The sequence below is a fragment of the Melospiza georgiana genome, chromosome 1 (genome assembly GCF_028018845.1).
Source record: "Melospiza georgiana isolate bMelGeo1 chromosome 1, bMelGeo1.pri, whole genome shotgun sequence".
Taxonomy (NCBI): Eukaryota; Metazoa; Chordata; class Aves; order Passeriformes; family Passerellidae; genus Melospiza; species Melospiza georgiana.
This window is the reverse complement of record NC_080430.1, coordinates 134763778-134791352: the sequence shown is the minus strand read 5'-3', so window position 1 is coordinate 134791352 and position 27575 is coordinate 134763778. Positions and strand designations below refer to the sequence as shown.

The window sequence follows — 27575 nt, the reverse complement described above, 5'->3', positions numbered from 1 at the left end:
TTCATTAAGCCATACCATCAAATAGAGATAACCTTATCAATAAAGCGACTTAAGTGGCAGCAGTGCCTTTTTGGGTTCATAATTGTTTGGTTCAATGACACTGAGAAAGGGTTTTGCACTGCATAACTGCAGTCCAAACACACTCAGCTCACCCTTTTAACCATTGACATATATGCAGGCCTCTCTCCTTTCCCCACCCAACTAAACGAGGCAAGTCAAACCATATTTTACTACATCACAGGATTACAAGGTATGACTACATTAGGGGTAGAGGATCCAGTAGAGGACAAAAACCCTCTCACACCATTACACCATAACAATATACTGGCAAAAATAGTCAAGGCTATGCCTAGAAGGGAATAGCTGCCATTTGTGGGAAGCTAGTCAGGCTACTCATGTGAGCTCTGTCAGCAAGAGCTGGAGCTTCACTCTTGCATGGTTGGTATCCCTAAAGCACAGTGAATGCACTGCATGTGACCCATTCATTTATGAAATAAACACATCAAGCAAGGAAGAGGGAAAAGAACAGAAAAAATACTTGCTTACCACAAGTCCTAGCACAAGGGTACGCACTCTCTCCCCAATCTCTGGTGAAATGTCATTGCCAAACTGCTGTAAGGTTGTAAGAAATCTCTTCAGTTTGCTGAGCTGCCTAGCTCCACAAGCTGGCGGTAACTGCTGGTTAGCCAGAGAAGAGGAAGAGGAAGAGGATGGCCCATTGCTAAAGCCATTAGGAGGAGATGGAGCTCCATTTAACGCTGTTGGTGAATGGCTAGTGCCATTGGTTACTGAAAGAAAAAGAGACAGAGGATAAAATAAAGATTGGGGTTGGGGAAGAGACAGAAAGAAAAAGGAGACAGAGGGGAAAATCCATCAGCTTATGTTTTCTGCACTTGACCTCAGAATTAATTAAGTTGCACAATCAAAGATAATTAGCCTTTAGACAGAGTGACAGTCTGCAGTTTATATCTATTTCCCAGTAGCTGGTGCTGAATGTTGTAAGGACTGGAAATAACCTCTCACACAGCCCCTTTAAAATGCTCCTGGACCTGAAAAGCACCATTTGAATACCAGCCTTTTGTCAGAGGACTTTAAAAAGAGAGAGAGGGAAATGGAAAGAGAAAAAGCATGAGTGCATGTATGATTAAAGACCAAAAAAAAAATTGCTCTTTGGGGTAGAAAAAAACATGCAGACATATTTCATGAAGCCTCAGTTTATCTCTGAATATTTTTACTTGTGTTTTGTACACACAACTGACAGCTGTGTTTATAAAACAGGACTTTCACGTTTTAACCTTACACCACCCAATGAGAAGGTTATTTTTTCCAATACAGATTCCCTAGCTGCTAACATATGGAGCACACAAAGTTGTCTGTGCAGGTACAAATGCTGCCAGTGCTCTGTATCATGAAGCCTTGCAGCAAGGGCAGCAAGCTAGACTTCAGAAGACTTCTCAGAGATCATGAGCAAATCTCTCTGCTTTCACGTGCCAGCACCTTACCTCTGAAAAGGATAAGAAAGCATTTCCCTCCTGTTGCAAGGTTGCTTTGAGAATAACTATCTACTACTGAAGTACTAAGCATTCAAAATTTATGGCAATGAGATGCATGTAAACATACTCAAGACAACAGAGAGTTTTTGGCAGTGATTTCAGAGAGAAGAGAGCAGAGAATCAAACTGAGGACATCCTCTTCCACTCAGGTTAGCATGAACAGCAACACTCGAAACACACACCATTGAGGCTGAGTCTGATTTGCTAAAATGACAGCAAACAGCAAGAAAAAAGGCGGCTCCCCTAGAAGTACAAGTGTACCAGTGCACTGGCAGGTGTGGGCATGCAGCATGTGACTGTACCCAGCAGCAGCTGCATTCAATGGGCCACAGCCCTGGAGAAATTTTATGTTTTTTTTTTGTTTTTTTGTTCTTTTGCTTTTTTTTGGAATAATTCAGAACCCAAACAAAAAAATCAGGAAATCAGGAACTTGTCTACAATCAACAATGCATAGGAGTATCAGTTTAACTTGTTTACTATTTAAAAACACAACCAGGGCAAGCTAGCGACTTCAAATACTTTCAATATTTCTCAATGATCAGCCTCTCTGAAGCCAAACATCCCATTCTCATATCATTTTCTTCATGGATTGTCCTTATCTCTAGCCAGCAAGTCCTTTTTTCAGGTTGGACACATACTAGTAGATATAAATCCCTACCTATTACTATATTTAAATCACTGCCACAAACCTTTGAAGGAATTTTTGTTGCCCTAGTCACTGCTTTCCAGGAGAATTACAGAAAACTCTATGTGAATTGTTATCTAGCCTCTGTTTGTGTTTTCTCCTAGTTTTTGATTGCCTATTCTGGCTGCATGGGCTAGTGACAACAAGGATTGGTAAATGCAGACATAGGAAGAAGCTGGCCGCAGCAAGTTCAGCTCCCTGTGAGGCTGCAGGCCACGCTCTGAGTGCTGCAGTGGGGTGAGGTATCTGAGTAAACAAATATGCTGTGATTGCAAGGAACTCACATAGCCAGAAGTCATCCTACCAGAAACTTAGAAAATGAGGACTGGGAAGAATAGCAACATGTCCTGCTGATCTACCCTGACACCACCCAACAACTGTTGCCCATAAAGAGCGGCTCTAGGCAGAGGGTGCTGGGGTTGATCAAGAAAGCAGAGAAGTGTGGAATTCATCACCTAGGATAGATACAGGGAGAAGAGAGGCTGATAAAGATTCCTCCCACAACAAAAGCAATAATTAAATAGCCCCGTGATTTCAGTGCTTTCCTTATAATATCTGAATTTGCCAACTGGCAAAGTTGTGCATAATTTCTAAAACAAAACCATGTTGCTAAGCCAAAAGAATTTAGCATTTAAAATTTCAAACTACAACACGTCAAGAATTTTTAATCATCTAAACCAAAGAAAACAAAGATATTCTAGACCAGAAAACAAGTCAGATCTTTCTGGCCTACAGGCATTCCCACTGTAGTAATAATAAATGCAACAGACACTCTGATAAAAGTGTCTGTTTATTGTACAAGCTGGAACAGCTAAGGCCAACCTCCAAAATCTGACAGGGTGAAAACCAATTAAAATCAGGGTTTTTTAGACTTTTAGTGTTCAAATAAGGAGCCCCAAAATCAAGCTGTGGTTCACACACCTTCTGAAGTGCTGAACTCAATCAAATAAACATCCAGAAGCCTTGTGAGGACTAAAGAACATTGTCATATTCATTTTATGATTGTCAAGAACCATCCTGAACTGCTGGCAGGGCATCACATTGGAAAGCTTAAGGTGCAAGAACCTGATCCTGCCAAAACCTAGAAGCAATTTAACTTCAGACTGAAGCAGCTCCAGTGTGAAGCTCCATCCAGGATGATTCAGGTGCTGTAGTTAAGCAAAACAGACAAATTTTTGCAGGATCAGGGTCACTGGGTTAAATGTGAGTTTATGTGAATAGCTGGCACAAACCCTCCTCACTGTTTAAGTTCAATATAAATTGTCAGGACAGGGTTCCCTGGAATAAGTAGTACAAAGGCCTCCAGCTGGCCTTCTGCACAGAGGTGAATTTTAAATAAGGCATTTAACAGAGAGAAAGGGACTACAACAGACTTAGGCAAGACAAATAGAAGATGCAGCCTTCATTCTGTTTAGGCATATGTATTCTACTGTTCTAAAGATGTTTTATTTAAAACGTGAAATGTAAACACATTCTTATGTTTATACTATTACAAGGCAGCATAAAAGAGACCCAAAAATTTGCAGCTAAATCTTACTATGAGAAATGTGGATCATTTCATGGCTGTGAAAAGAATAGTCCAGACAACATGCCAGATTCAAATCTCAGTTACACTGATATGAATGCAGCATACATCAAGACTAGTGGAGTTTGTTATATGTTTACATCAATAAGCTGAGACAAAGATGCAGCCTTGAGTGATTTAGAGAAGTGGTAACAGACTAGAAACCTCTAGATAAAAATTATGAAAGGACTTTAATTTTGGTTTTATATCAATATTAACTAGACATTATATAGCACTGAAATCAGAATTCTTCACTGAAACATAAGCAGAAGGAAGATTAGTATTTTTTCATTATGAATTATCTCCACTTTAAAAACAAAGAACAAACAAACTCCCTGTAGTTTCTATACTAAAGGGAATGGGATCATTTAAACAACATAATGGCATGTAAGAGAAGAAGATTTTCTGTTCTTCTCACAAGAGGGCTAACCTGACCATTAAGTACATGGGAAGTCAGTGCTCACTGTTCTTTGACACTGTGACCAAGTGGTCAATGAAATAGCAACACAACTCTGAGCTGAATGTCTTAATACCTTAAAGATGCATTAATCTGTTGTGAACTTTGTTTTGTTCAATTATTTTATACCACTACAATCAAATGTTGCTCCTGCCACTTCATGCACATTTCCCTTCACCTATTTTGGTTTCTGACATACAGAATAGAAATAAGATGGAAGAAAAGTAAGAAAATAAGACTAATTACACGTTGTGGGCGTAAATGAACTGGTTCTTGGAGCTCCTTGGGTAGTGGGAGGAGGTGGCATGGTTGGAGGCGTCAGCCTGGATTGTGTCTTCACATCCACAGGTGAGTCTGGCATTGTGGAATGCTTCTCAGTGCGATCTGCAACACACACCACAGGAACACACCGGTTTATTTCCCCGAGCACACCCCCTCTGACAAAAACTTAAAAGCTAATGCAAGAAGTGAGCCATTTCAGCATCTGCTGTGAAAGATTACACCTGATTATCTACTCCAGTGTGCTCTTCCCAAATTGTATCATCTAAACCTTACTTAAGGAGGTGCAACACAGATGGAAAGACCTCATTTGTAGCACTGCTGCATTATCTTTTGTTTTTATTTCTAGCACGTGCAGATGCTACCTCCCAAGCACTCCTAGAGCTGCAACAACGCCACCTCCCTTCAAGGTTCACATGCTAGCCAGCAGGAAAAAACAGATGCAGGAACAGGAAGACAATAAATCCCCCTATGACGTCTCTTCCAGAACTAAAGCCTGAAGCTCTTTAATACCGGTGAGATATTGTGTGGAATATTGCCTGAAACAAGGTCTCTTCATGTCTCTTCTATGTATCACTTGCTGCCTTCTCCATTGCTTCTCCTTGTAATTCTATGTTAAACTTATGCTAAATACACACACCCCCTGGATCACCTTACCACAGTGCCCCTGGCTATTCTTATATTCACCAGAAAAATAAACACAACATGCCAAAATGGTATGTCAATCATCTCATATACATACAATTATTTTCAAATAAACATGGAAGTTTGCACCAGCACATATTAAGAACAACTTTCAATGCTCAAAACCTGCAAGATAAGCAGGAACATATCTCCCCAAGAAAACAAAACAAACATAAGGCAAAACTAGGAAAAAACTTAACACTTCTCTTGCAACTGAAGATCTAAATATACAACACACATGATGTAAAAGCTACAGAAGTGCACTTTTTCCCAACATCTTTTTGAATGACACTACCTTAAGTTGTTTTTTTAAACCATCCAAGCCCATATGTTTCATTTATTAAGAATGGGCAAAACACAGCAAAATTTACCAGCTGAAGGCAAAATTAAGGCTTTCTCACTCCTGCGAGGAGTTTAGCAAACCATCTTGAAAAAAGATGAGTACAATGATGCTTAGCTTCTAATGGGAATAAGTAAAATTCTTCAGTCCTTTCTTTGGGGAGTTGGGGCTATTTACTTATACACAGCCCAAGAGAAGTCTTCCTGAGCTCCACAAAACTATTCCGTAAAGCAAGTAGGTGTTGCTGCTAATGAACAAGCATGTAAGTCTGTGGTTTTAATTCAAAGCATGTCACATTCTATAAATTCTGTCACTTCACTTTGTGACACAATTCCTTGTTCTTACTAACAACATACAAACTTCAATGAAATAATTATATCTTAAATTTGCTCTGAAATACAATAACAGAAATTCAATGCAATGCACACATTTAACAAAGAACAGGTATGTTTAAAAGAGCCTCAAAACACTTAATTATTAGCAAATTTAAATACGAGAAAGTTGGGTTTTTTTTAAAAAGGGAGGGGGAGGGAAAGGGAAAAAATGAAATCAGCCCCCATACTCCCCAAAAAATTAACAACACATAACAGATACCAATCTTTCTCTGTCTGAAATTGCAGAAACTGAGGAAGTAAGTAGTAAGTCCCAGAGGTGCAGCATGTCAGGTAGTGTAATTATAAGAGCCATCTTCAAGCTTTGTTGAAATGCCTACAGGCAATGTTTCAGCTCTCAGGGAAAGGGAGTAATTTCATGTAGAATTTAGAGACAAGTTTGGGGAAGATGAGCAGCGAAACACCCCCAAAATAAGATGAGGGGAATAGAGATACAATTTTATAAGATCTGTAGTGTTGATCTAAGGTTAGTAAACCTCAGCTGTGGAGGGAAGAGTAACCACAATGATTACCTTAAATATTAAGATTGTTACACAGGTAAGTGAGGTATGATTTGCAAATCAAGCAACAGTAAATTGTTACATGCTGGAAAACAAAAACAGGTTTCTAAACAAATTCTATAAGTATTTCCTTTTCATATCAGTATACTAAAACAGTTAAATCTCTGTCTTCAATAAGCCATTAATTTATTATAAAGAACTATGAAAACTCATCTTGAAATGTTAATTGCTTCCTTAATAGCCGAATTCATCTTGCACTCACCTCAACCAACCTCAGCAACAAGGGAATAAATAGCTTTCAGCTCATGTTGCAACAGAGGGAAAGAGGCACAGCAGTGAGCCCAAGCCCTCCTAAATAAAGGCAAATATTTCTCCCATGCCAAGAAAGGAGAGAGAAAGGGAGGCTTGCCAGAGCTGGTGGGGAGATAACAGTGGGAACTGCTGGTCCATCTGGTTTTCATTCTGCTAACACTCACATTGAACTGTTAAGGAAGGCAGTCCAGGTACACAGATTTGAAGCATGTGGGAGCGCAGACACAGGCACAGAGGAGATGGAGGTGGGTGGAAGAAGGAGTGAGAGAAATCGAGCTCCTCTAACAGACTGCTGCTCGCTGCAAGCAGGCACAGCCTGTATCCTCCAATTCAGCCGGTGATAACTGAAGCGATCCTGAGCTGTAACCAACCGCACGGCTCCTGCTCCCTCCCTTCCCTTCTCTGCATTTCAAAGTTCAGGTTTGATCAGAAACGCGCTCAGATTAGAGGGGGGAGACTTTCCCACAAAGCTGGCAATGTTTTGCTACTTAAATTGAACATGGTAGTGGGAAATAGTGTGTTGGTTTTGCCCTCGAATTTCAGGTTGCCACTCTATCATGATCCAAATGGTTTTTACTACCTCCAACAGTTTGCCACCCAGTCTGCAGACTGCTGAACTTAGCCACAGACCCCTGTACTTCTCATCTAAATCTAATAACATTAGGTTTGATTTTCCCAATTACCTTTCTTTGGACCTCTTAGACATAAACACAAACATGCTTTACATACCACTCACCTTTTCGTTACCTCTCTCTCCCTTGCAAAGCCCTAAACCCTCCTCTCCTACTGTATGTTCACAGCAGGCAGATTTCCCTCTGACTGTACATTCCCTAGCCCTGACTTCTTTAAGGTGATATTAAGGCTCTTTCCAAGCACATCCCAAAACATCTCTTGCCAGAGTACAAGATTATTTTGTCAGAACAGAGATTCTCCATGGGGGCAGGGGAAAAATGGCTTTTGAAGAAGTACAATGCAAAATACAAAGCATTTCCACATGCTTGGAAGACACCATCACATCACACCACCCAGGAGAACAGCCTTTACAACTCTCTATTCCACCCTCTCTAATAACAAAGCCCCTGTGGGAGCCATTCTGCTCTTGCTGCTACTGTTTTACCTGTTCACAGAGCTCCCTGCATTCTGAGGGACTGATGGGACTGGGAGCACCTGTATACAGCACCCACAGCACCAGAGAACCTCAGCAGCTCTAAGACAGATCACTCAGGGGATGAAGTGGTGATGGAGAACCACAAATCAGAGCCACCGCTGACAAAAGCGTTAACAGTTCTTGTGATCTGATCTTCCTAAAGCTTTCTGGTGTCTGACACTCAGCCTGTAACTCCAGCTTCTACAAATCCTTATTAATTTTTTAATTAATAAAAACAATAAGCCTAACAACCAACACTTTTTACTGTAATGGTTGACAAATAGCCTGATGATATGAAAGCTAAAGACATAATGGTATTTAAGGCATATTCACAAGCCAATTTCCTTCAAGACATGATATTTCATGAGGCTTTTAATGTATGGACATTCTTCATACAAACTCTCAGCAGACATTCTGCTGTTCATACATTCAGAGGTAATGAGGATTTGGTAGGGGAAGAAAGAATCTCTCAAGAGGAGAAACTCTAATTTTAACATATCAAAACCTGCCTGAGTAAGATTTTATGTCCACGTACTCCAGTTCTACAATACAGAGGCACATACATTGAATTTTGTCTGAAATTCAGAAGAACTTTCAATATGTCTTAAAATAGCTCAATTTCTTGAATTCAAAAACATGTCTATGTTCTTGAGTCAAACCAGATTCCTCACTTGCAAAGCTAGTTTTGGCTATCCTTTTCTTCATATGGACCTTGACATTTCAAACAATAATCCTGAATTAGGAAGGACACACCAGAAAGTTTCATACAGGCAGCATCCCACAGCATCCCATTTAAAAGCATAGCCTGTATATACAGAGGGAGTAAATTCTTTCAGGTGCAACAATTTCTTCCACTGAATCCCTTTAAACAATGACAGACCTGTGCTCCTTAGCCCAGTTCAGATCAAATGGAACTGAAACCAGAAGTCCTCCAAACTGGAAGGAAAAGGAGACATCTGCAACTCATTCTGTAGTGTTCACTGCAATCAGTTCAGGATGGAGAAAGATGGTGAAATAATGGTCTAGTCCTAATCCATACACACAACCCTCTGGAGCAGCAAGAGACTTAGAATAAATTCAGAAAACATGTTTCAAGTATGCAGAGATCTATTGCATTTGCTTTGGATTATATTTTTATTTAAAAACAAACCCAAGCAAAACATTTTGAAATACACATTCTTGAATCTCCTTTACAGCACAGAGTGAAGAACTGTGATTTAACCACAGAAGTATTTTGCTTCATTTAAAATTAAAGAATGTTGTAAAACCAACTTTAAATTATGATATTTCTTCTGTGGATTCTGAACTATACTGTTCTTGCTGTTCATTCAGTTTTTATGGTAGAGGATTTTTTTATCACTATATTTAGTGTTAAGGTGAACACTGATATTTACTGCAAGCACAGTCAGCTTCTGAACCAAACAAGGAAGAGACAAAGCATGCAGGAGCTGGAGCAAAGAGAGATGTGCCTGCATTCAAACTGATTTACTTTACTTCCTGTACCCTACAAGATTTAGTCCATTTTTAAAACAAGGCGGTCTTTCATAAATGGCAACATTTCAGCTCACATGGCACACCTCCAAGTCTAACGCATCAAGGAAAGCTGATGAATGGAACAAAATATGGAATATATAAATACTTTACTGATACCATTTCAATAGCCAATTCAATGTCAAGGAGTGGTGTGTTTTCAATTTCCTTTTTTTAAATGAAAAAAAATTGTGGTATAATATGCTGTGGCATTTATTTTACTTTTAGTTAGTGCAAACAGTTCCAGATGTACACTCAGGCATGCAGGATTCTTAAAGATGCTTTATATTGATTGTACAGTACTTTCTACTTTGGTGCCAACATTTAAAAAATAAAAATAAAACTTGCTAAATTAAAAGAGTCCATTGTCTTGTTCTCTTCAAACTCACAAAAAGAGCAAGCCCCACATATGACACAAGGTATTGGAACCTGCCTCCACCACCCAAGTTACAGGAATCAGACCTAAATCTGAAAGGTTTAATTCTGATGGTTTCTTAGACACGTTATACTAATTTTCATTATTTTGAGAGGGGTGGCAGGGAATTTGCAAGCAGGTAACCACAGACTGTGAGTCACAGTGGTGATGAACCTGAAGTCAGACAACCACAAGTCCAGCCTAGGAGGACAAATTCCATAGTTCTTCCATCCATAATGCTGTCATGTTGCAGCCAATAAGAACTTCTCCTTCAGATGTGGCCAAGCCACACAGCACCATTAGAAATAGGCAGTGTTTGTGGAATCCCACAACTCCTGAGCCTCAAACCTGCTGCTACACCGAGCAGGACAATATTACAAGGTTGCCTTAGTTGAAAAGAACTCATTTGAGAATGCATGGTAAAAGCCTGACATATCTGGTAAATCCTACTTACTGCATACACTGAACCCCTGGGGAAGCCTGCAAGTCATACAATGCAGCCATAAAACACGACATGTGGACAACAGTGCTGCAGAACCTCTCCCTGCCAAGCATGCCTGGGATTTGTTTGAGACTGGTACAGTCTTCATTCCATTCACCTCTTGGCCCTTTCGACTTCTTCTTGATAAATAAGGACCTAAACACAATGGATGTTTATGTGCTACACAATGATCTCAAACAGGCATAATACAACCATAACTTTCTCTCAGCACCAGATGCAGTCATGTTATTGTCCTAGAAAGGAAACATCACTGGGTTTCCAGTTCCCCAGTAGAGGACTTTTACTTCCAGGTGATTTGCAGGAATGCAGTAGCAGAGATCAGCTCAGACTCTGTCTTTTGTCACAGAACATTACCTCTGCAAGATTTATCCACCAGGAATCAGAATCTATGGGAAGTGACTGATGGATATGAACAGCAAAGTTTTCAGATGACATAACATTTCAATGCTTCTTTAGCATGCTGGGTATGAAGCTCACATATTGAAGATGACCCTTTTGCAAGAGCAATATCACACACTTTTGCTGCAGCCTTATCTTCATTCTTCTCTGCTCAGATAGTTGAACAATTCATATCACCAGCTATTCTTCAGAATAAATGAAAGCACATTCAATTTACCCATTTATGCTCATTTAATATGCAATAGCTAGAAGAAATTCTGTATCCTGGGAGTTCACTGAAGTTATCTGAGGCCAAGTTATAAGAGTTTTCTTCAGCTGTGCTAAAATAAGCCTTGAGCATAATACAATCTCCTCTGTCTCCCAAAAGCTGAAAGGGATTTTTGTGCTACTGTCTCCCACTTTTGGTAGAGCTTGTGGATGACGTAAAGCAGGTAAATAGCGAAAATGCCTTATGCCATGTTCTTTGTCCACAATGGTACCTTGACTGGTCCTAACAATGAGGTACAAATGCAAAATCATTCTCTTTGATTTCAGTTCTCTACAGTGAGAGGTTCTGACTGGCAAAAAAACTTGGTCCCACACTCATGGCTTAGCAGCTGAAGGCCAGATAATTACACATATTATAAAATAAGTAATGCATGAGTTCAATCTCAGAATTAAGACAAAAATGTCACAGCTTGCTTTGCCTGGACATATTATTTTTTCCTGAAAGAAATAAACTTGCCTTACCATATAATTTCCTAAAGAAGGGGTAAAATAGAAAAATAAAATAAACTTTTCCCTCTCACTTAACAATCTGACATGTTTTGACAGTTTCAAAACTATCATAAATTCACTTTTAGTTATTTAATAAAAACTGGCTCATATCAGAATTGCATGTTTTTTTAAAATGTCTCTTTTCTCCTTCACCCTTTCTGGCTTTGCAAATTTTACCATGCATAATTGCTTGGATGCAGGAATGCAGGAAGAAGAATACATTCTAAATCTAGATCTGCTACCACCACAATGGTTTATGGTTTACTCAGCCAGAACAGACAAGCAAAATAAGGGCCCAACTGTGGCAGCTGCCCTGAGTTTCCATAAGCCCCTGGAAAACAAAGTCTACGTGTTCCTTTTCATGGATGAATACACAACACTTGGTCTATAATGAAGCTGAAGACAATGTGGATTTCTTCTAAATATTCCACCAAATATCACGAAAATTTCTCTATATATGAACTAATGCAGTTAATAAGCAACAGTCCCATAACCAGTATTGAAATACTATTTTCCCGTTTACATTGTTCTGTAGATCTTTTCTTTTTGTTGACAAACTATCCAACTAAGAACCGTGTGTTTGGGTGGTTCTCTTGTGTTTCACATCATGGGAAGTATTACTGCTATTCCAAACCCAGCTCACTGAACACTGAGGCTCAAGTGAAGTGACAAAGTGGCACTCTCTGCCTCTGGCAGGAAGAACTGAAGAACAGTCAGAGCAAGCACTGGCCAAACTCACACCCCAGCCTCCCTGACAAACTACAGAGGTGACCACCTCTCTACATTAGCAATCAATCCCTTTACTTGTATAGAGGAAATCTTCAGCATGCTTTCAGTACTTTCAGCACTGAAAGTATTTTCAGGAGTACCTTCCCAAAGGCTCCCTGACCACTAACTCATTTCCTCTCTGCATCATCATTCCTTGAAGGCCTACCCTTGTCAGGATTACACACTATTTGACAAACTATAGATGAAGGCAGAATGATATCTAAGAAATACAAATGCCATCAGAATCTAATTGGTATTGTTTGCATGCTCTTATATACTCAACCACACACAGCACAGATCCTTCCCACCAGAAGTAAGAAGATTTTTCTCTCACAACATTAACTGAAATTTCATAACTTGGTCTCCAGAAGCATATTTATGTTTTTAATCCAAAGTTTGTCCAGTCCCAAATTAACAGTAAATAACAGAATCATGGGAAGACTTGGGTTGGAAAGGGACCTTCCAGATCATCCCCTTCCAGCCCCCCTTCCATCAGCAGGGACACCTTTCACTAAACCAGATTACTCAGAGTCTCATCCAACCTGGCCTTGAACACTTCCAGGGAAAAGGCACCCACAGATTCTCTGGGCAACCTGTTCCAGTGCCTTATAGTAAAGAACCATAGTAAAGTCCTCATAGTAAAGAACTTTTCCCTAACAACCAGTCTAAACATACTCTCAGTTTGAAACCACAGTTTGTTATACAATGCTAGAAGTCTGAATCAAAATAATTATAAACTTCTTTATTTTTATGCACTTATACAGAGTGTAAACAATAGCTGTACTCATTTTAGAAAAGTCCTAAGAGAATACTGATACCGTATTTCATTAGATTTAGCTGAAACTGAAGTCTCCAATATAGACTACACAAAGTAATCTAAAGCAACTTATTTAAATTCAGGAAAGTATAGGCAATAAACTCCTCTGTCAAAAAGCAAAAGAAGTTACTGCAGCTGTATTTGTAACTTGCTTATATTTGTATAACATGCCAGAAGTCCTTTAGGCTCAAAAAGAATCAAATATGGGTGTTGGAGGTGATATTTTCCATGGTTATACATCTGAAAAGATGATACAGGGACTACCAAGAAGGTGAATGGATATACTTTTGGCTTTGTTTGATTTTAAAATGTGGAATTTGTCATGGGCAACAAGTCAAGATCCTGTAACGTGTAGATGGTGGTGGCCAGCCTGGGACAGGCTACTTCCCACGTTGTGGATCAAGGTCCCAAATCCCTGCTCTACCAGACGGCAGTATTTTATCCACCCAAAAACCCAGTTCCTCCAAGTGATATTTCAAACAGTGAGAAGTCTGCTCCATTAGACCAGAAGCATAGGTCTGGGGAGCAAGAACACACCCATAATACTGAAAGCAGAGGCAGCCAAGCTCCCTCTCTACCAAGTAGCAGAACAGTCTGAGGAAGTCTTCTTATTCCTGCCATCTAACACAGACAGCTAAATTAGCAGACTAAATGTCCCATATAATCACTAAAGAATTAGAGTCTCTAATTTTTTAATTTCTGTGGCTGCTAAATCGGGCATAAACATTCCCATATAGATCTAGGTTCTTTCCCTCCTGAGAAACCAGAAGCATTCAGACTGCTCTCACAGTGTGGCTGCTGTACACAGCAATTGGTGGTTCTCAGTGAGCAGGCATAATAACTCCTTGGCTTCTATTCAGCCACTCAAGACGGGTATTAATCCACCAATGAAAATAGATAATGAAGCATATTTCCCCCAGAAACCCTTGCTCAGGTGCTGGCACTGTAAGTTACTTACTGCCACTACCAGCAAGACAGAAGTGGAACTATAGGCTTTCCCCATCTTGGTATTATACACTGACAATCTTCAGTAGTGCAATTTATTATACTCATCAGCACTTCAGCATTTATAGAAATACACACTTTGGAAGACTATAATTTCATATCATCAGATCATGCCATTAAAGATATCCTTTATTTACATGATTCACTGTCTAGAGAGAGTGTGAGAAAATACCCACTATTAGTTACGAGTCAGTTCCTCCTCAGTGCTGCATGTCACACCGAATGTCTTTTATTTGGGCACTGGATTACACCTTAATAAAGCAGTGGAGAGGTGAGAAGGGGGAAAGAGAGCCTCAAAAACTTCACAAGAAATGAAGGCTCAAATATCTTCTTAGATGAGACAATACTGTTTATTGATAAATAAGCTCCAAAGCAAATACTACCATTAGCAATTCCAAAACTGGGTTTTGAAATCATCTGGCCTAACACCTCACATGTACTCTTAAAAGTGAATGAGAAATAGCATAAGCATATAAAGGAAGAAGGAAAGGAAGGAATTTGTGTATGTCATTTAAGGCTAACAAAACCTCTTTCTGAAGCCAGCAAATTCACACAAAATCATATTGGCACAGAAATCTCTAGTGATCTCACCCAGAAAGAGAGATGCTGGGTTAGCCTTCCAGGCAGACTCCAGCTCCAGAAACACTCAGGAATACGTGTTTAACCACAGACACTGAAAACAGCTGTAGGTAAACTAATGAGACCACTCACAGGGTATACAATTACACGCAACGTTTCTAGACCTTAAAGCATCACAGCAGTCTTAGTCTTGCACAATAAAGCTTAAAACTTCCTTCTTTTGAAGCATCTTCCCTATGTTTTGAATTTTAAATAGCAGACCCCAGCTGAAGCCTGAACTGAAAGAAAAATCAGCAATTATTACAGAATCCACAGAAAATATACACAAATTTTTAAAACTATTTTAGGTATCATAGCATTGCCATGATTGATGACGGTTGTACAATACATACTTCATTTAAAGCCCAGCAGATTCAAATTAAATGTTTAGGGTTTGGTTTTTGTTTTTATTTTTTCCCTCAACAAATACATTAAAAAGGTTTTTATATTTATAGAACAACATTTTCATCACGCCACCTAAACCTATTACTCTAACACGGCAATATTGATCTGTGTGCATCAGTGCTGCTTCTATGGCTTTCTTCTGTATGTGTAGATATGTGCATGTGCACACACACTTGTGTGTGGGACCAAATTTTACTTGGTTTTGTGTATAAAAATACTTACTGTGATTCTTTTTCTTTCTTTATTTCATTTTTTTTAACATTCAAATTTAGAAAACTGTAAGAGGGAAAGAGCCTTCAATTGCACTGAAGGGAGTGTTAAATGGAGGGGAAACTTCAGGGTGAGAAGTCAGACACGAAGGAGAAGCCACTCAATGATACGAATGCAGGCGAAATATTGACAAAGTAAGGAAGTCTGATGCATTTGAACTCTGAATGTTCAATGTGGATGTGCTTAACCCTTTCTGACACGGTTACATTCTCTTGTATATAAAAAAAAGTCTTATGAAATGTAGCTTTAACTCTCTCTGTGCTACGGAAACACCCACATTTGGCCTTGGTCCTACTTGTGCATATCCATTTTGTGTTCCTGTGAGGTGAGGCCATGGTTGTGCGAAGAAGCAGAGTGTTCCCCAGCAGGACGGACGCCCTGCGGCGGGGCAGAGCGGGGCTGCGGGAGCGCCGGCAAGAGCCCTGGCGCGGCCGGGGGCGGGCAGGGGCCAGTGCGGCCACTAGAGGGCGCCGGCATCGTGCCGCGCGTGGGAAAGGCCCCGCCCGCAGCCGGCGCCCACATAAATGGCGAGCTGCTCAGAAAGCCAAAGGGACGCGCTTCAAGAACAGCTCCTCCCAGTATCTTCAGCCACGTGATGTAAAGGAGTATGTGTTATTCCGTGCCCAAAGAACCAACAGAATATTAAGTAATTGTCCCTAAAATTCAGGCATATTAATTTCATTCTCAAAAGAGCAACTAGACAGCCCTGGCTGCAACAACACCTTTTTCAGTGTCTCCTGTTGTTGCCCCTTGCCCCCAGCTACACCTCGCCTGCCCCCACCTTCCCCTGCTTGGCTGATAGCTTTCTCTGTGAGACATTGCAAAAGTGGAATTGCAGAAGCAAGACAATAGGCAGCGTCATGCCTACAACTCACACTATATCCAGTGATAAAACCTGGATTGTGCACACACAACTACAGCCACGTGATGATGGCATAAACTTGAACATACCCAACAAAATTTAAGGTCACTCCTCTTTTTCGCACCAAAACACAGAGAACCAAACAAAACTTGGTATTTCCCTCACACCTATAATCAGTCAGAGAGACCAAAAGGCAAGCAGGGAAGAAGTAAATGCTCTCACAGTTCTTTATAAACATCCTTTTTGCACCACATATGTGCTAAGAAAGCTAAATCCCAAGGGCAGATACAATTCTAAAGTACAAGAGAGATAGGAACTGCACTGGCATCTCCTGTGAAAACATATTTCTTTATTCTTGGAATATAAGGTGTAAAGCACATCAGTACTTTTCTGGTGAGATCTAAACTTGGATATGAAGAAATTAAGAATTGCTGAACTGCAACTATCCATGGTAAATTCTAAAATTATGAAAGGAAAATTAAAAAATGGGGAAATAGATGTACCTGGATGAAATACTAAACAGTTAACAAGAATAACTGTGCCCAAATGAGTTCCTAGCCATTATCTTTTCCATAATTATTGCAAGTAGATTCAGTAACTGTGCATACAAATGACCCATTAGAAACTTAACAGGTCATTTCCAAAGGTGATTATGAGCCCTGACTTACAAAGCTACTTGGGTTTTCACACAATTCTGTTCAGTGCCAACAATCTGCACAAAATTAAGATAAAATGTGTTTCCAAAACACTAAGTGGAAATAAACTTTCAGAAATTAAAAGAAGGTATGAGGTAGCGAACACCAATTAATCAAATGCATCTTCATAAATGAAATCTTTAAAAATTTGCTTTTATCTGTGCTCTGGTGTCAGGAGAATAGGAGAATGGAAAGGAGGCAGCAATCATATGTTAGAGCCCTTACAATGCCCCATACTACAATAAATAATGCTGAGTGTAACTGTGAAAAGTCTAAGGCTAGGCAGGAGAGATAAAAATCATAGTAGGCTATCAGAGTGGACATCTGCTGCAGAACACAGTATGGAGAGCAGAAACGTGTCAGTAGATAAAGATGAACCCAAATGAACTTCTTAAAACAACAACCTCAATGCTCTTCACCTCAATGGTCCTTCTTGGCCCTTTTTCTTAATGGGTAGCTGTGCTACTGTAACAAATGAACAAATAATAGGCCTGGTTTAGAAAATATTAGAAAACTATTCAGAAGCACCATTTAAGGAGAGTAATAAAGAACAGGAGTATAGACATGCAGCTTCCTCAGTTGCTGAGGTTGTTAAAGAAACAGCAGGAGACACAAAAACAGATCCTGGCACTACCACTGTGAATGGCTTGGGCAGGTTGTAAAGAAATTAACTGAGCAAAACCAGAATAGATTCACTTAAAATGTGCAGACGAAAAAAGGTAAGAGGAAGCATCCCAAGCTATATTAACCATAAGAAACAAAACACATGATCAGTTTTCATTCATATCAAATAAATAAGAAAACAAAACTATAAAAAACTATGATCTTCACTGAAACTGAACAAAGATATTGACAACTAACAAATATTGACCTACCTTATGTTTAAATTTGTCTCAACAACAGAGGAAAAAATGGGCAAGGAGTGTACCAAACTTGGACAAAAAAACCTTGATTCTGGAATCATATATGTGAATTTTTTTTTTAAAGGAAGTATTGCAATAGAAAATGGGTCTCTGATACTGCTTGTTCTTCTCTCACTTTCTCTTCTAATGCAAAGAGAGAAGAGGCAAAACAAACACACTGAGATACTGTCACATTGTTCAGCCCAGCCTGGGCTCTTGGGAGTCTCTCAATAGACCTTTCCTTTCTTTTCTCCAGAAATCCCAAACCCTTGCAAGAGTGGGTATGAGAAGCTGTATGGCCTCATTGGTTCTGCAGGGAATCGGCAGCCTTTTGTCTATTGCTCCCCTCTAATATTTAAGATAATCTATCTTTGTCTTTTCTTTTTTCTAAATCATCTCAAATGTAGGCTTTAAACACATGCTTTACATCATGTTATGTCATACTGGAACAAACAGCTCCTCGAAAGGCTGAACTTCTATTTGTGATTATTTATCTAAAAGCTGTGTTTTCTTTTAAACTGTATATATTTTGTTGGACTGCATCTACTGACAGCTAAATTCCCAAGCCTTCAACCTGCCATCTCAAAAAAGCAGATTCAAAAGGGTCCAAGTAGAGTTTACTGTCAGTCTGTAATGAGAGTAAAATTATAAATCTCTGTACCAAAAGCCAGCTGCTTCATTCTTAACTCTGATCCCCCCTTTTCTTTTGCATTCTAGCTAGCATACAGCTGCAATAAATGTGGCTCTTCTCACAAGCCATGCAGATGTTAACAGTTCTGTAGAACATCAAGAAACATTTCAAGAATCTTGTAAGTGCTGACTAAACTTGCTTGAATAACCCACACTATCTCCTCCACATTCCTATTCAGTAACATTAGTCTTCCTGAATATATTAAGGAAAAAAAAATAATTTAAGCTAAGGCTTTAATGTCTAGGTCTAAATGCGCTATCAGTAAACAAGGAATGTTCTTAAGCCCTCAGACAACAGATATTCAGGTAGTAAAGCAAAGGGAGTCAATTTATTCTTTGCCACAATGAGTAATGCATTTTTTGTTTCTTATCTATGCAAGAGTAGTAAAATTAATGTCTAAAAATATATATTTATAAAAGTTATGGCTGTATCTATTTGAAAGAATGGATCAGTACTAAAGCAAGATCTTTTCTAGTAGTCAAATGGATTAATACTAAATTAGAGTGAAGGAGTTCAAAGTGCTACCTAGTACGTTTTTATTAAAGTTATATTAGCATGACAGTCATATGCATTAAAGATTAAGCTAAAGCCTCAAACCACAGTCAGCAGCAGAAGAGTCCAGCTGTGCAGGTAGAGGACTAGATACAAAATGCATTAATTAAGTGGGTTTATACTAGAGATGCTGTTTTAATATTTCTTCTCTCTTCAAGCAGTGTGCTGGGCTAATTTTCTTCTTAGCAGCTAATGCAGGGCTGTGTTTTGGATTTGTGCTGGAAACAGTGCTGGTAACACAGGAATGTTTTAGTTTTGGCTGAATGGGACTTACACAGAGTCAGGGCTTTTCTGCTTCTCACCCCTCCCAGCAGCAAGCAGGCTGGGGGTGCACACGGAGTTGGGAAGGGGACACAGATGGGACAGCTGACCCGAACTGACCCAAGAGACAGCCCACACCATGTGATGTCATGCTCAGCAATAAAACTGGGAGGAAGGCTGGCTGGGAGGCTGCTGCTTGGGGACTGGCTGGGCATCAGTGAGTTGGTGGTGAGCAATTGTATCAGTTGACTTTCTTGGGTTTTTTCTCTTTATTTGCTATTTTACCTTTTATTACATTTATCACTAGTATTATCATTACAATTATTATTTCAATTTTATTTCAATTATTAAACTATTCTTATCTCAACCCATGACTATTCTCATTTTTACCCTTTCAATTCTCTTCCCCTTGTCCTGCTGGTGGGGAGTAAGCATCTCTGTGGGACTTGGTCGCCAGCTGGGGTTAAACTACGGCTAGCAGCAAGTTTAGTTTCCTTTTTGGAGTAGGACTTTCAAAACACGTGAAGCAGTTTAGAAGCTCAGTCATCAACAAAGCCAATAAGACTCACACTCATGTATTACTCCAGACACTTGAAAATCCTACATCAAATACCCTACCCTGTGTGTAAACTTCACACTTTGAAAACCCACTGGAAGGAGGGCTGCAGAGCGATTCACAGCACTGAGCCATAAAGAGATCACAATCTTTGACAAGTTCAGAAACAAAATGTGCAGTCAAGAGTGTCTATGGTGGAGTTTTGAGATTGTCTCCAGTCAAGTGTCAATCTCGGCAGAGTTTCAAAGAGGACAGGGTAGGGAGAAATAAAACGAACATATCAGTACATTTCCTGCAAGGGATCGATAAAAAGACCTCACTCCTACAAAGGCTTACATACCTGCTCAACTTCAGATACTTATCCTATTATGTAGCACACTTGAAGTGAAAATCAAGTCTTTGAAGACATGGGGCACAAATAATTTACCATGAAATGTGGAATTCGGGTACTGTTTGTTCTTCGATTTAGTAATACAGAAAATCTGAATATAAAGCAGAATTGCAATGTGCTATTTTCTAAATGCTTCATGACACTGCTTTTAGAGTAATTTCCTCAAAATGCCATAAAAAGACATTTAAGCATTTTGAGATAAGCAAAAAGACAATAGACTGCAGCCTTAAAAAGAAGTCAATATTAACAGAAGCTCTGTAATTAGCTAGTCCAAAAACCTCAAGCAGTCTTCAGGCTTACCCAAACAAAACAAATTGTAAGGAGAGAGCAGGAAGAAGAAGAACTAAAAAAAAAATGAGGAAAATAAAGAAAGAGGAAAGAAAAGCCACATGAGCCAGAATCCCTCACTGCTGTTATTTCTCCACAAGCGGAAATGCTCCGTTCAGTCATGGCTTAGGAGGCATAAACATCATTGAAATTCAAAAGCAGCTCTGAGAAAGAGGACGCCTCAATTGGTATGCAAGTGGTGTTTTCTCGCCCTGAATACATTATGAACTTGCAGCATGCTAATATGCCATGCTATCATAAGCACCAGATGGAACAGTAGGCAGTGTATGTCCCATCAAACCTCAGGAAGATGTATTAATGTTCCTGCTCTTTTTTTTCCTTCCCCTCCCCCTTCCCGACTACAACCCCTCAGCTGTGTCCCCAGACTGGCACATTTCGTAGCATCAGTCACCTGCTCCCGAAGCACAGTTCTCCAGGGTTGCCTCATCTTCACCAGGTGGTGCCAAGCATCTTTTCAATCTTTTTTATCGCAGAAGGTAAAGGCCACAAGATGTGTCAGGCTGTGCTTACTGAAGGGTACCGAGTACAAAAGATAACATCATGAGATAAATGATAGATGAGAAAGACTTTGGGTTTAAAGCTAGCACAATAGTTTTAAATTATGTATAAACGGCACAGCACAAATTTTCCCTTCAGTACTATTGGTGAATGAAGAATTGGGGAACAGCAGCAAAGGGAAAGGTTTTCCAAGTAATCAGATAAAATAGAGGAAACGGGATTAAAGATCTTTGAACTGAATTCCTTTTTTCACCACACTGGAAACCTTTGCACAGAAGATGTACACAGATCAACAGCCATTTATAGGGTAGGAGCAGGCTTTAGTTTTAAATCAGGGTAAGAAAATGGCACACAGGCAAATTAGCTTACAGGATTTTGATTTTTATATATATATATTATTCTAATGATATTCCTTGGCTTTTGTGACTAACAAATTGCTTAAAGCTATATGTCTGATTCGAAAGACATGGGAGAATTTTAATACTGCTTCGCATCATTTATTAATTCTGTCTCAAGCAGGTTTTATATTACTAAAGAGAAATGTGATCTAGTATTCTGTATGAAAGTATGTGCATAGGCATACAAAATGAAAGCACATATTTTCTGGTATCACCTGAACTTCTCTTATCTATTCCTAGAAATAAACTTCCTATTGAAATATATGGTTTGCAAGAAAATTATTTTCTTTTTCTTTTCCTGTTACTGTGCTATTCAGAATGCAAAATAAGATCCTCAAGACTAAAAATTAGGAGCCTGTGAATTCAAAACACAAGTAAGAAAGACCAGAGATGGCTGAAGAAAAGCAAATCAGCTTTAAGCATTTGAAGTTTGAATGTTCAAGTATTTTTAAACAGGTTTGTTTTTCAGAGAGAAATCACATCAGTAAACATTTTGCCATTTTCTGATATTTTAGAAACCACCTGCTGATTTGCAACAGCTCTCACTATACATGTAAATTCATTGTTTTCCTAACAACATTAGCCTTCTCATAAATACAGTCTAATTCTACAAGATGCTGAGTATTCACAACTCATACGAACTTTTCTGGGGATTAACATTGCTCAAAACCTTGTAAGACCTACATACAGAAGTTATCTGTTGCGTGTATTAGAAGTATTTTTCCAGCTATTAAAGGTCTGGTTGACAGGGACTTCCAACTACATATCCAATCCTAACTAAAACAAAAAAAAAAAATTACCTTTTTCATTCAAACAAAGCATGTTATGACTGTTATTCAGAAATAACAGGTATTATTATAGCATCTATTAAGCACAGAAGGGCTTTAATGCAAAGATATCTTAAGGATTGAGTTAGAAATCAGATCAATTTTTTTCTTCTTTCTTTTCCTACTGAATATTGGGGGACTTGTTTTGTTTTTTAATACATAGCCTTTAAGGGTAATTTGCTAAACTATTATTTGCAATGTGCAAATAAGTCTATTTAAGTCCATTATCCTGTGTTATAAAGTAATTTCTGACACCTTAACAGCACTCAATTTAATTACAACACACTGAAACAGTAGAGCTGACTCCCAGAGGAACCAGTTTGGATCAGAAGATGATGATGTATGCTAGCTGCTGATCAGCTTTCAGCATCAGATCTACCATCAGCTGTTTTCAAGAACAATATCAGAACATCTGCATCATCATAGTATTTTGTGTTGAAAAGCCCTCCAAAAGCTAGCAATTGCAGGCAACAATATGCACATACCCACACCTGTAAGGAGACATACTTAAAACCCAGCAGCTTTACTGTAATGACTAAAAGAGACCAAACAAACAAACAAACAAACACAACAAAAAAACCCAACAAAAACAAAACAAACCCACCCCCCACAAAAAAAAAAAAAAAAAAAAAAAAAAAAAAACAACAAAAAACCAAAAAAACAAAAACCTCAAAACAAATGAAAAAATACAAAGAAACCCTTTTGATTCTGATTCAGTAAGCAACAATTTCTGCACCAGAATCCCCATTGGGTAATTCATCAAGGCATCTATTCTGTATCTAGTATGGCAAGACAGTGAAAACACTTACAGCCTCCAAAAAGAAAAACACTTGTGACAAAGCTATTAAGCATTCCTGGTGATTAAGCAATGGACACTCATTATTTCAAGACTGTCTTGAGCCAATACCCCAGACAAAACCACCCGCTCATATCTGCTTCTGTCAAGGTGAAATCAAGACATGATGATTTTCTGTATTCCTTCACGAAAATGCAAGTTACTCAGCAGCTTCCACAAAGCTCTTCCTGAGAGAATATAGAAGTTAACTAAGGAAAGAGTATATAATTTCTCTTGTGGCTCTACAGAGAGATGCAGGTCGATACCTTAAATTTAGGTAGTATTTTTATCTTTGGAGCTTTTACAGACTCAAAAGCAGTTTGAGGCAAAACCTTTAAGGCAGCATAAATGAATGGATTCTGTTTCTGCTGGTATCTGAAGATTAAATACCATTACTTGCCTTGCTCAAAATGAAAGGAATTGGAAATTACTACTCTACCAATTGACATGTCACAGGAAGAAAACTAGCTGCTGAGCTGGCAAGCAACCATGCAAATCAAACCCAAAATGTGGTTCTGTCTATGTAGAGGAGTCTGAAGAGGGCAAAAAAAGGCTGTAGCACTGTCCTTCCAGGCAGAGAACTTGCTATACATGCTCTTAAGGCTCTGCTTTCATACCAATCTCTCAATCAAAGTTTCATGCAGATTGATCTCTTGTGCAGCAGACTCAATAAATGCAGAAAATCCAAATATATATTTGCTTTTACAACCAGAGAAAAATGTAAAGAGAGATGCAAGTAAATTAACAAAACATGATAAGCATTCTTCAAAACACTTGAAAAATTTAACATGAGAAACACAGATAGTATTCTCTAAGAAGCCACTATCTCACTTTTCCATTTTCAAGGGGACAACGGAGTGCTCACATTGGCTAATAGAAATTCAGAAAAGAAAAGATATACACTCCTTACTGCACAGATCCCCTTTAAAAACTGCAAAGGACTTTGCTTTTATTTCTGAAGATGCAATGCAGTCAATGCTGAGCTCAGTGTAAAATAATCAAATATTGATTTTAATGAAGTAATTTACATTACTTCCAAGAGCTAATATGGATGAGACTGACAGAAGCTCTTTTTCTTTTAGGACCCTAAAGTTAGGAGATCCTACAGTGCCATGGAAGGATGAACTCAAGCTATGTGGACGCCTTGAATTCTAGAAACTTAGTTGTCCTCCTCCCATCAGTGGAAAAATGAAAATTAAAACACCAATCCCAAGGGGTAGTAAACTCTGTTGCAAACAAGTTTCCAAGAAGAAGAAAACTGATGACTTCCAAAGCTATTAAATGACAGTGCCATATGACCTTGATGGATATCTAATTACACCCATTCTTTTACATAACCACAATTGCTTTAATGAGCATCTTTCCACTTTCTTTACTGTGTTACAAGGTCCCTGTGTTTCACTCGGGATTTCTCTTCCAAAACTGACAGAAATCCCAATACTTTCTAAAATAGAATGCAATTATTGGATATCCCTGTTTTTAAAAGACCATTTTTGTACACTGCAGTGTTTATAGTCTAAAGTGTCCAAAATAGTGTATCTAGTATGGTTCCAGGCAAAAAAAAAAGTAGTAACAGTAACACTGTCACAGAAAATGACCTCTTCTAAATTCCAGTTAGACAAACTTTCTCCTAAAGAGAATACAAATAAGAGTGTGCAAATCTAGCAGATATAATTACGCAATCAACAATTATGTGGTGAAATGGACTGGAAAAATAAAATTAAAACAATAAATGTTAATTTGTATTTGCTAACCATGGAAGATGTGGCTGGTGCTCTGCAAGGCACAAAATGCCTTAAAAAAAAAGAGGCTCTTAAAAATTCAAGGAATTACATGAGGAAGTCACATATAGGAAAATCTGTCTAGATGGTATTCATTTGGATTATAAAACAGCTACAATGAAAATTCAAGGCTGTGTACACATGCTTATTGCTCTGGCTTAAAAGGGCCACCAGAATATATTTGGAATGCACAGTTTGGAAGCAAGAATCAAATTATGCCCGCATTTTCCTATGATGCGAGTGCACACATTTTCCAAACTGCAATCTTGTGGCAGGAAGAGTATTTGAGTCATGTGTGCTTGCATGACTCACAAAATACATATGAAGGAGAGATCTGAAAGAGAGAAGGGAAAGGCCCTGTATCCCTAACTGGGAGATTACTCCTTTAGCAGGATGTGGTTTCAAACAGGAGGACAGTAAGACATTGAACCTAGCATCGCTAGACGAATCAGAGAGAAAGGGGGAACTACAAGAATCTGCACTGGACATATACAGGAAAGCTCCCAAGAATTGGAGAAGAGGATTATAAGCATATAAAGAAAATTCCAATAAAGCATTCGAACTGATAGAGTACCACGTAAAATTTTAGACATGCTTTCCAAATTCCTTACTTAAGACAGAGTAGTGCCTTATACCCCAGAAAAGATGCATTGATAAGCTAGAAAGGGCAATGGACTTTGAAAGGCAACACATGTTCCTGCTTCTTGAATAATTTCAAACTTCACTGCAGTTAATTAATCATATGCAAATACCACTTAGTCAAATCTCAGTTCAATATAGCAACCCCCATTTTTAAACAAAGAATGGATATCGGCCTGACCCTACAGCAGATCTGCCCAAATTTGCAGTATGCTTGAAGGGTTACCAAAATACATTTTTCTTCCTTAATCCTCAGCTTCTCCTTCAGGAGGTGATCAATATCGATTCCTTTCACTCTTCTATTTCCCCATTTATTTTGGTTTTTGTCAGCTCGGTATTGTCAACATGCAAAAACAACAGCAGTGTTTGTTACACTCTGCTTCTAAAGGGATGTCCATAAGGAATGAGAACCATATGAGCAGTACTCTTAATAACTGTGTCCTCTGCTGATGGTATTTCCTTTTGAACTTCAGAACGATTTCCTGTCACCTTTGACTTACACTTTGTGCCTGTTTAAAAGTATAGTTCTGTTGCAGGCATAGCAGAATATTTATCTACACTAATAACCTAAATATCTGGCTGGATAATTTTAATAAGTTCAGATGCGTGGGTCCTACCAGATAATTTTTCCTCATGAAAAGTTCCACAAGATTACCAGATCCCAAGAGCAAGAAGAAGCAGAAATAAATCCACAACTCATTACACAACATAATGAAAAAGCTCAAGTAAAGCTCTAGCTTCATGCCATAAGAATTTGAGAAGGAGACTTTTAGAATTTGGATGGGTTCAGTGTTTCTTCTTTAAACCAGCTGCAGGAACATTACTAACAGGTGGTAAGGTGCAGCATGGGGACAAAACTAAGAGGTCTGTGAACCTTCAGTTGAAGTGTCTCCTCTCAAATCCCAAGGACTCCAGCACCTTGTCGTCTCAAGCTGTTCTGCAGTTAAAGCTCACAATGAGGCTCTTTCTCTGCACTCTGCCAACAACTTGCAGTAAAGAAGAAATTACTAGTAGAGAAAAAATAAAAGTAAGACAATAAAAAAAACTCAGAGAAATAAATTCAGCTCTGATATTTGGAAGTACAGCTCCATGAGCTGCCAGAGGAAGGATGTGCAGCCCTTTCAACCAGCATTGAGCCTGACAATTCTGCTCTTCTACTAGCACACAAAGTCCATTCACAAAACTACAGATCAAACAATGGTTTCAGAGCAGATTCAATTAATACCTTTAGGTGTTTGAAGCCCAACACTGCTGAAATTTCCCCTGAAACACAACACAGAAGCCAGTACCAGGGGCTGCTCTGCTCTCCTGTACAGAGCACAGGTCTGAAGCACCTCAGACTGGGTGTCCAGAACAGTTAACAGATCCAGCAGAACAAAGAATCATTATGCAAGCTGAAGTGACCTTAGGAGATTAGGACAGTCTATGTCCTTCTGTCTTAAAGCATGTGAAGTTTAGATCAAGCTGCCACACGTTTGTCCTATACAGGATCTTCAATAAAGAAAATATCACTACCTCTCTGAACAAACAGTTTTAATGTCTGACCATCATTATGGTGAAGAACTTTTTTCCTGGAATCTACTTGGGTTTTATCATGGTCTATTACTCGTGCCTTTCACCTCTCATCTTTACCACCATGCACCTCGAGAAAAATTTGGCTTCATCCATCTTCTCTACACCCTCCCATTAGGCAGCTGTAGACAGCTCATGACAAAAAGATTATATAAAGTTAATTATATTTAACAAGTAACTGCCTACAGCTCGCCAACAGGAAAACTGCCTTTCAAGGGCCTTGGAGACATGGAATCCACAGCATTACTCTCTCCTCCAGGAAAGTTGTCCGTATCCGCACCTTCAGAAGATTGGCAAGTAGAAATGGTTTGTATAAGACATAGCCAGGCAAGATGGAAGAGTGAGCTTTGAAGTTTTTTTTGCAAGATT

At 39.0% G+C, this 27575-nt stretch overlaps 1 protein-coding gene across 3 annotated transcripts in view; it reads right to left on the bottom strand.

Annotated features, from left to right (window-relative positions):
* The window catches only part of RUNX1T1 (RUNX1 partner transcriptional co-repressor 1), a 114514-nt gene that overhangs the window by 46408 nt on the left and 40531 nt on the right, over window positions 1-27575 (bottom strand). For all 3 annotated transcript variants that reach the window (XM_058026437.1, XM_058026446.1, XM_058026454.1), the window contains 2 exons: window positions 4506-4643; window positions 547-788 (listed from right to left, as the gene is read on the bottom strand). In XM_058026437.1, coding sequence (XP_057882420.1) covers window positions 547-788; window positions 4506-4643 — 380 coding nt within the window. The remainder of the gene's footprint in view (window positions 1-546; window positions 789-4505; window positions 4644-27575) is intronic.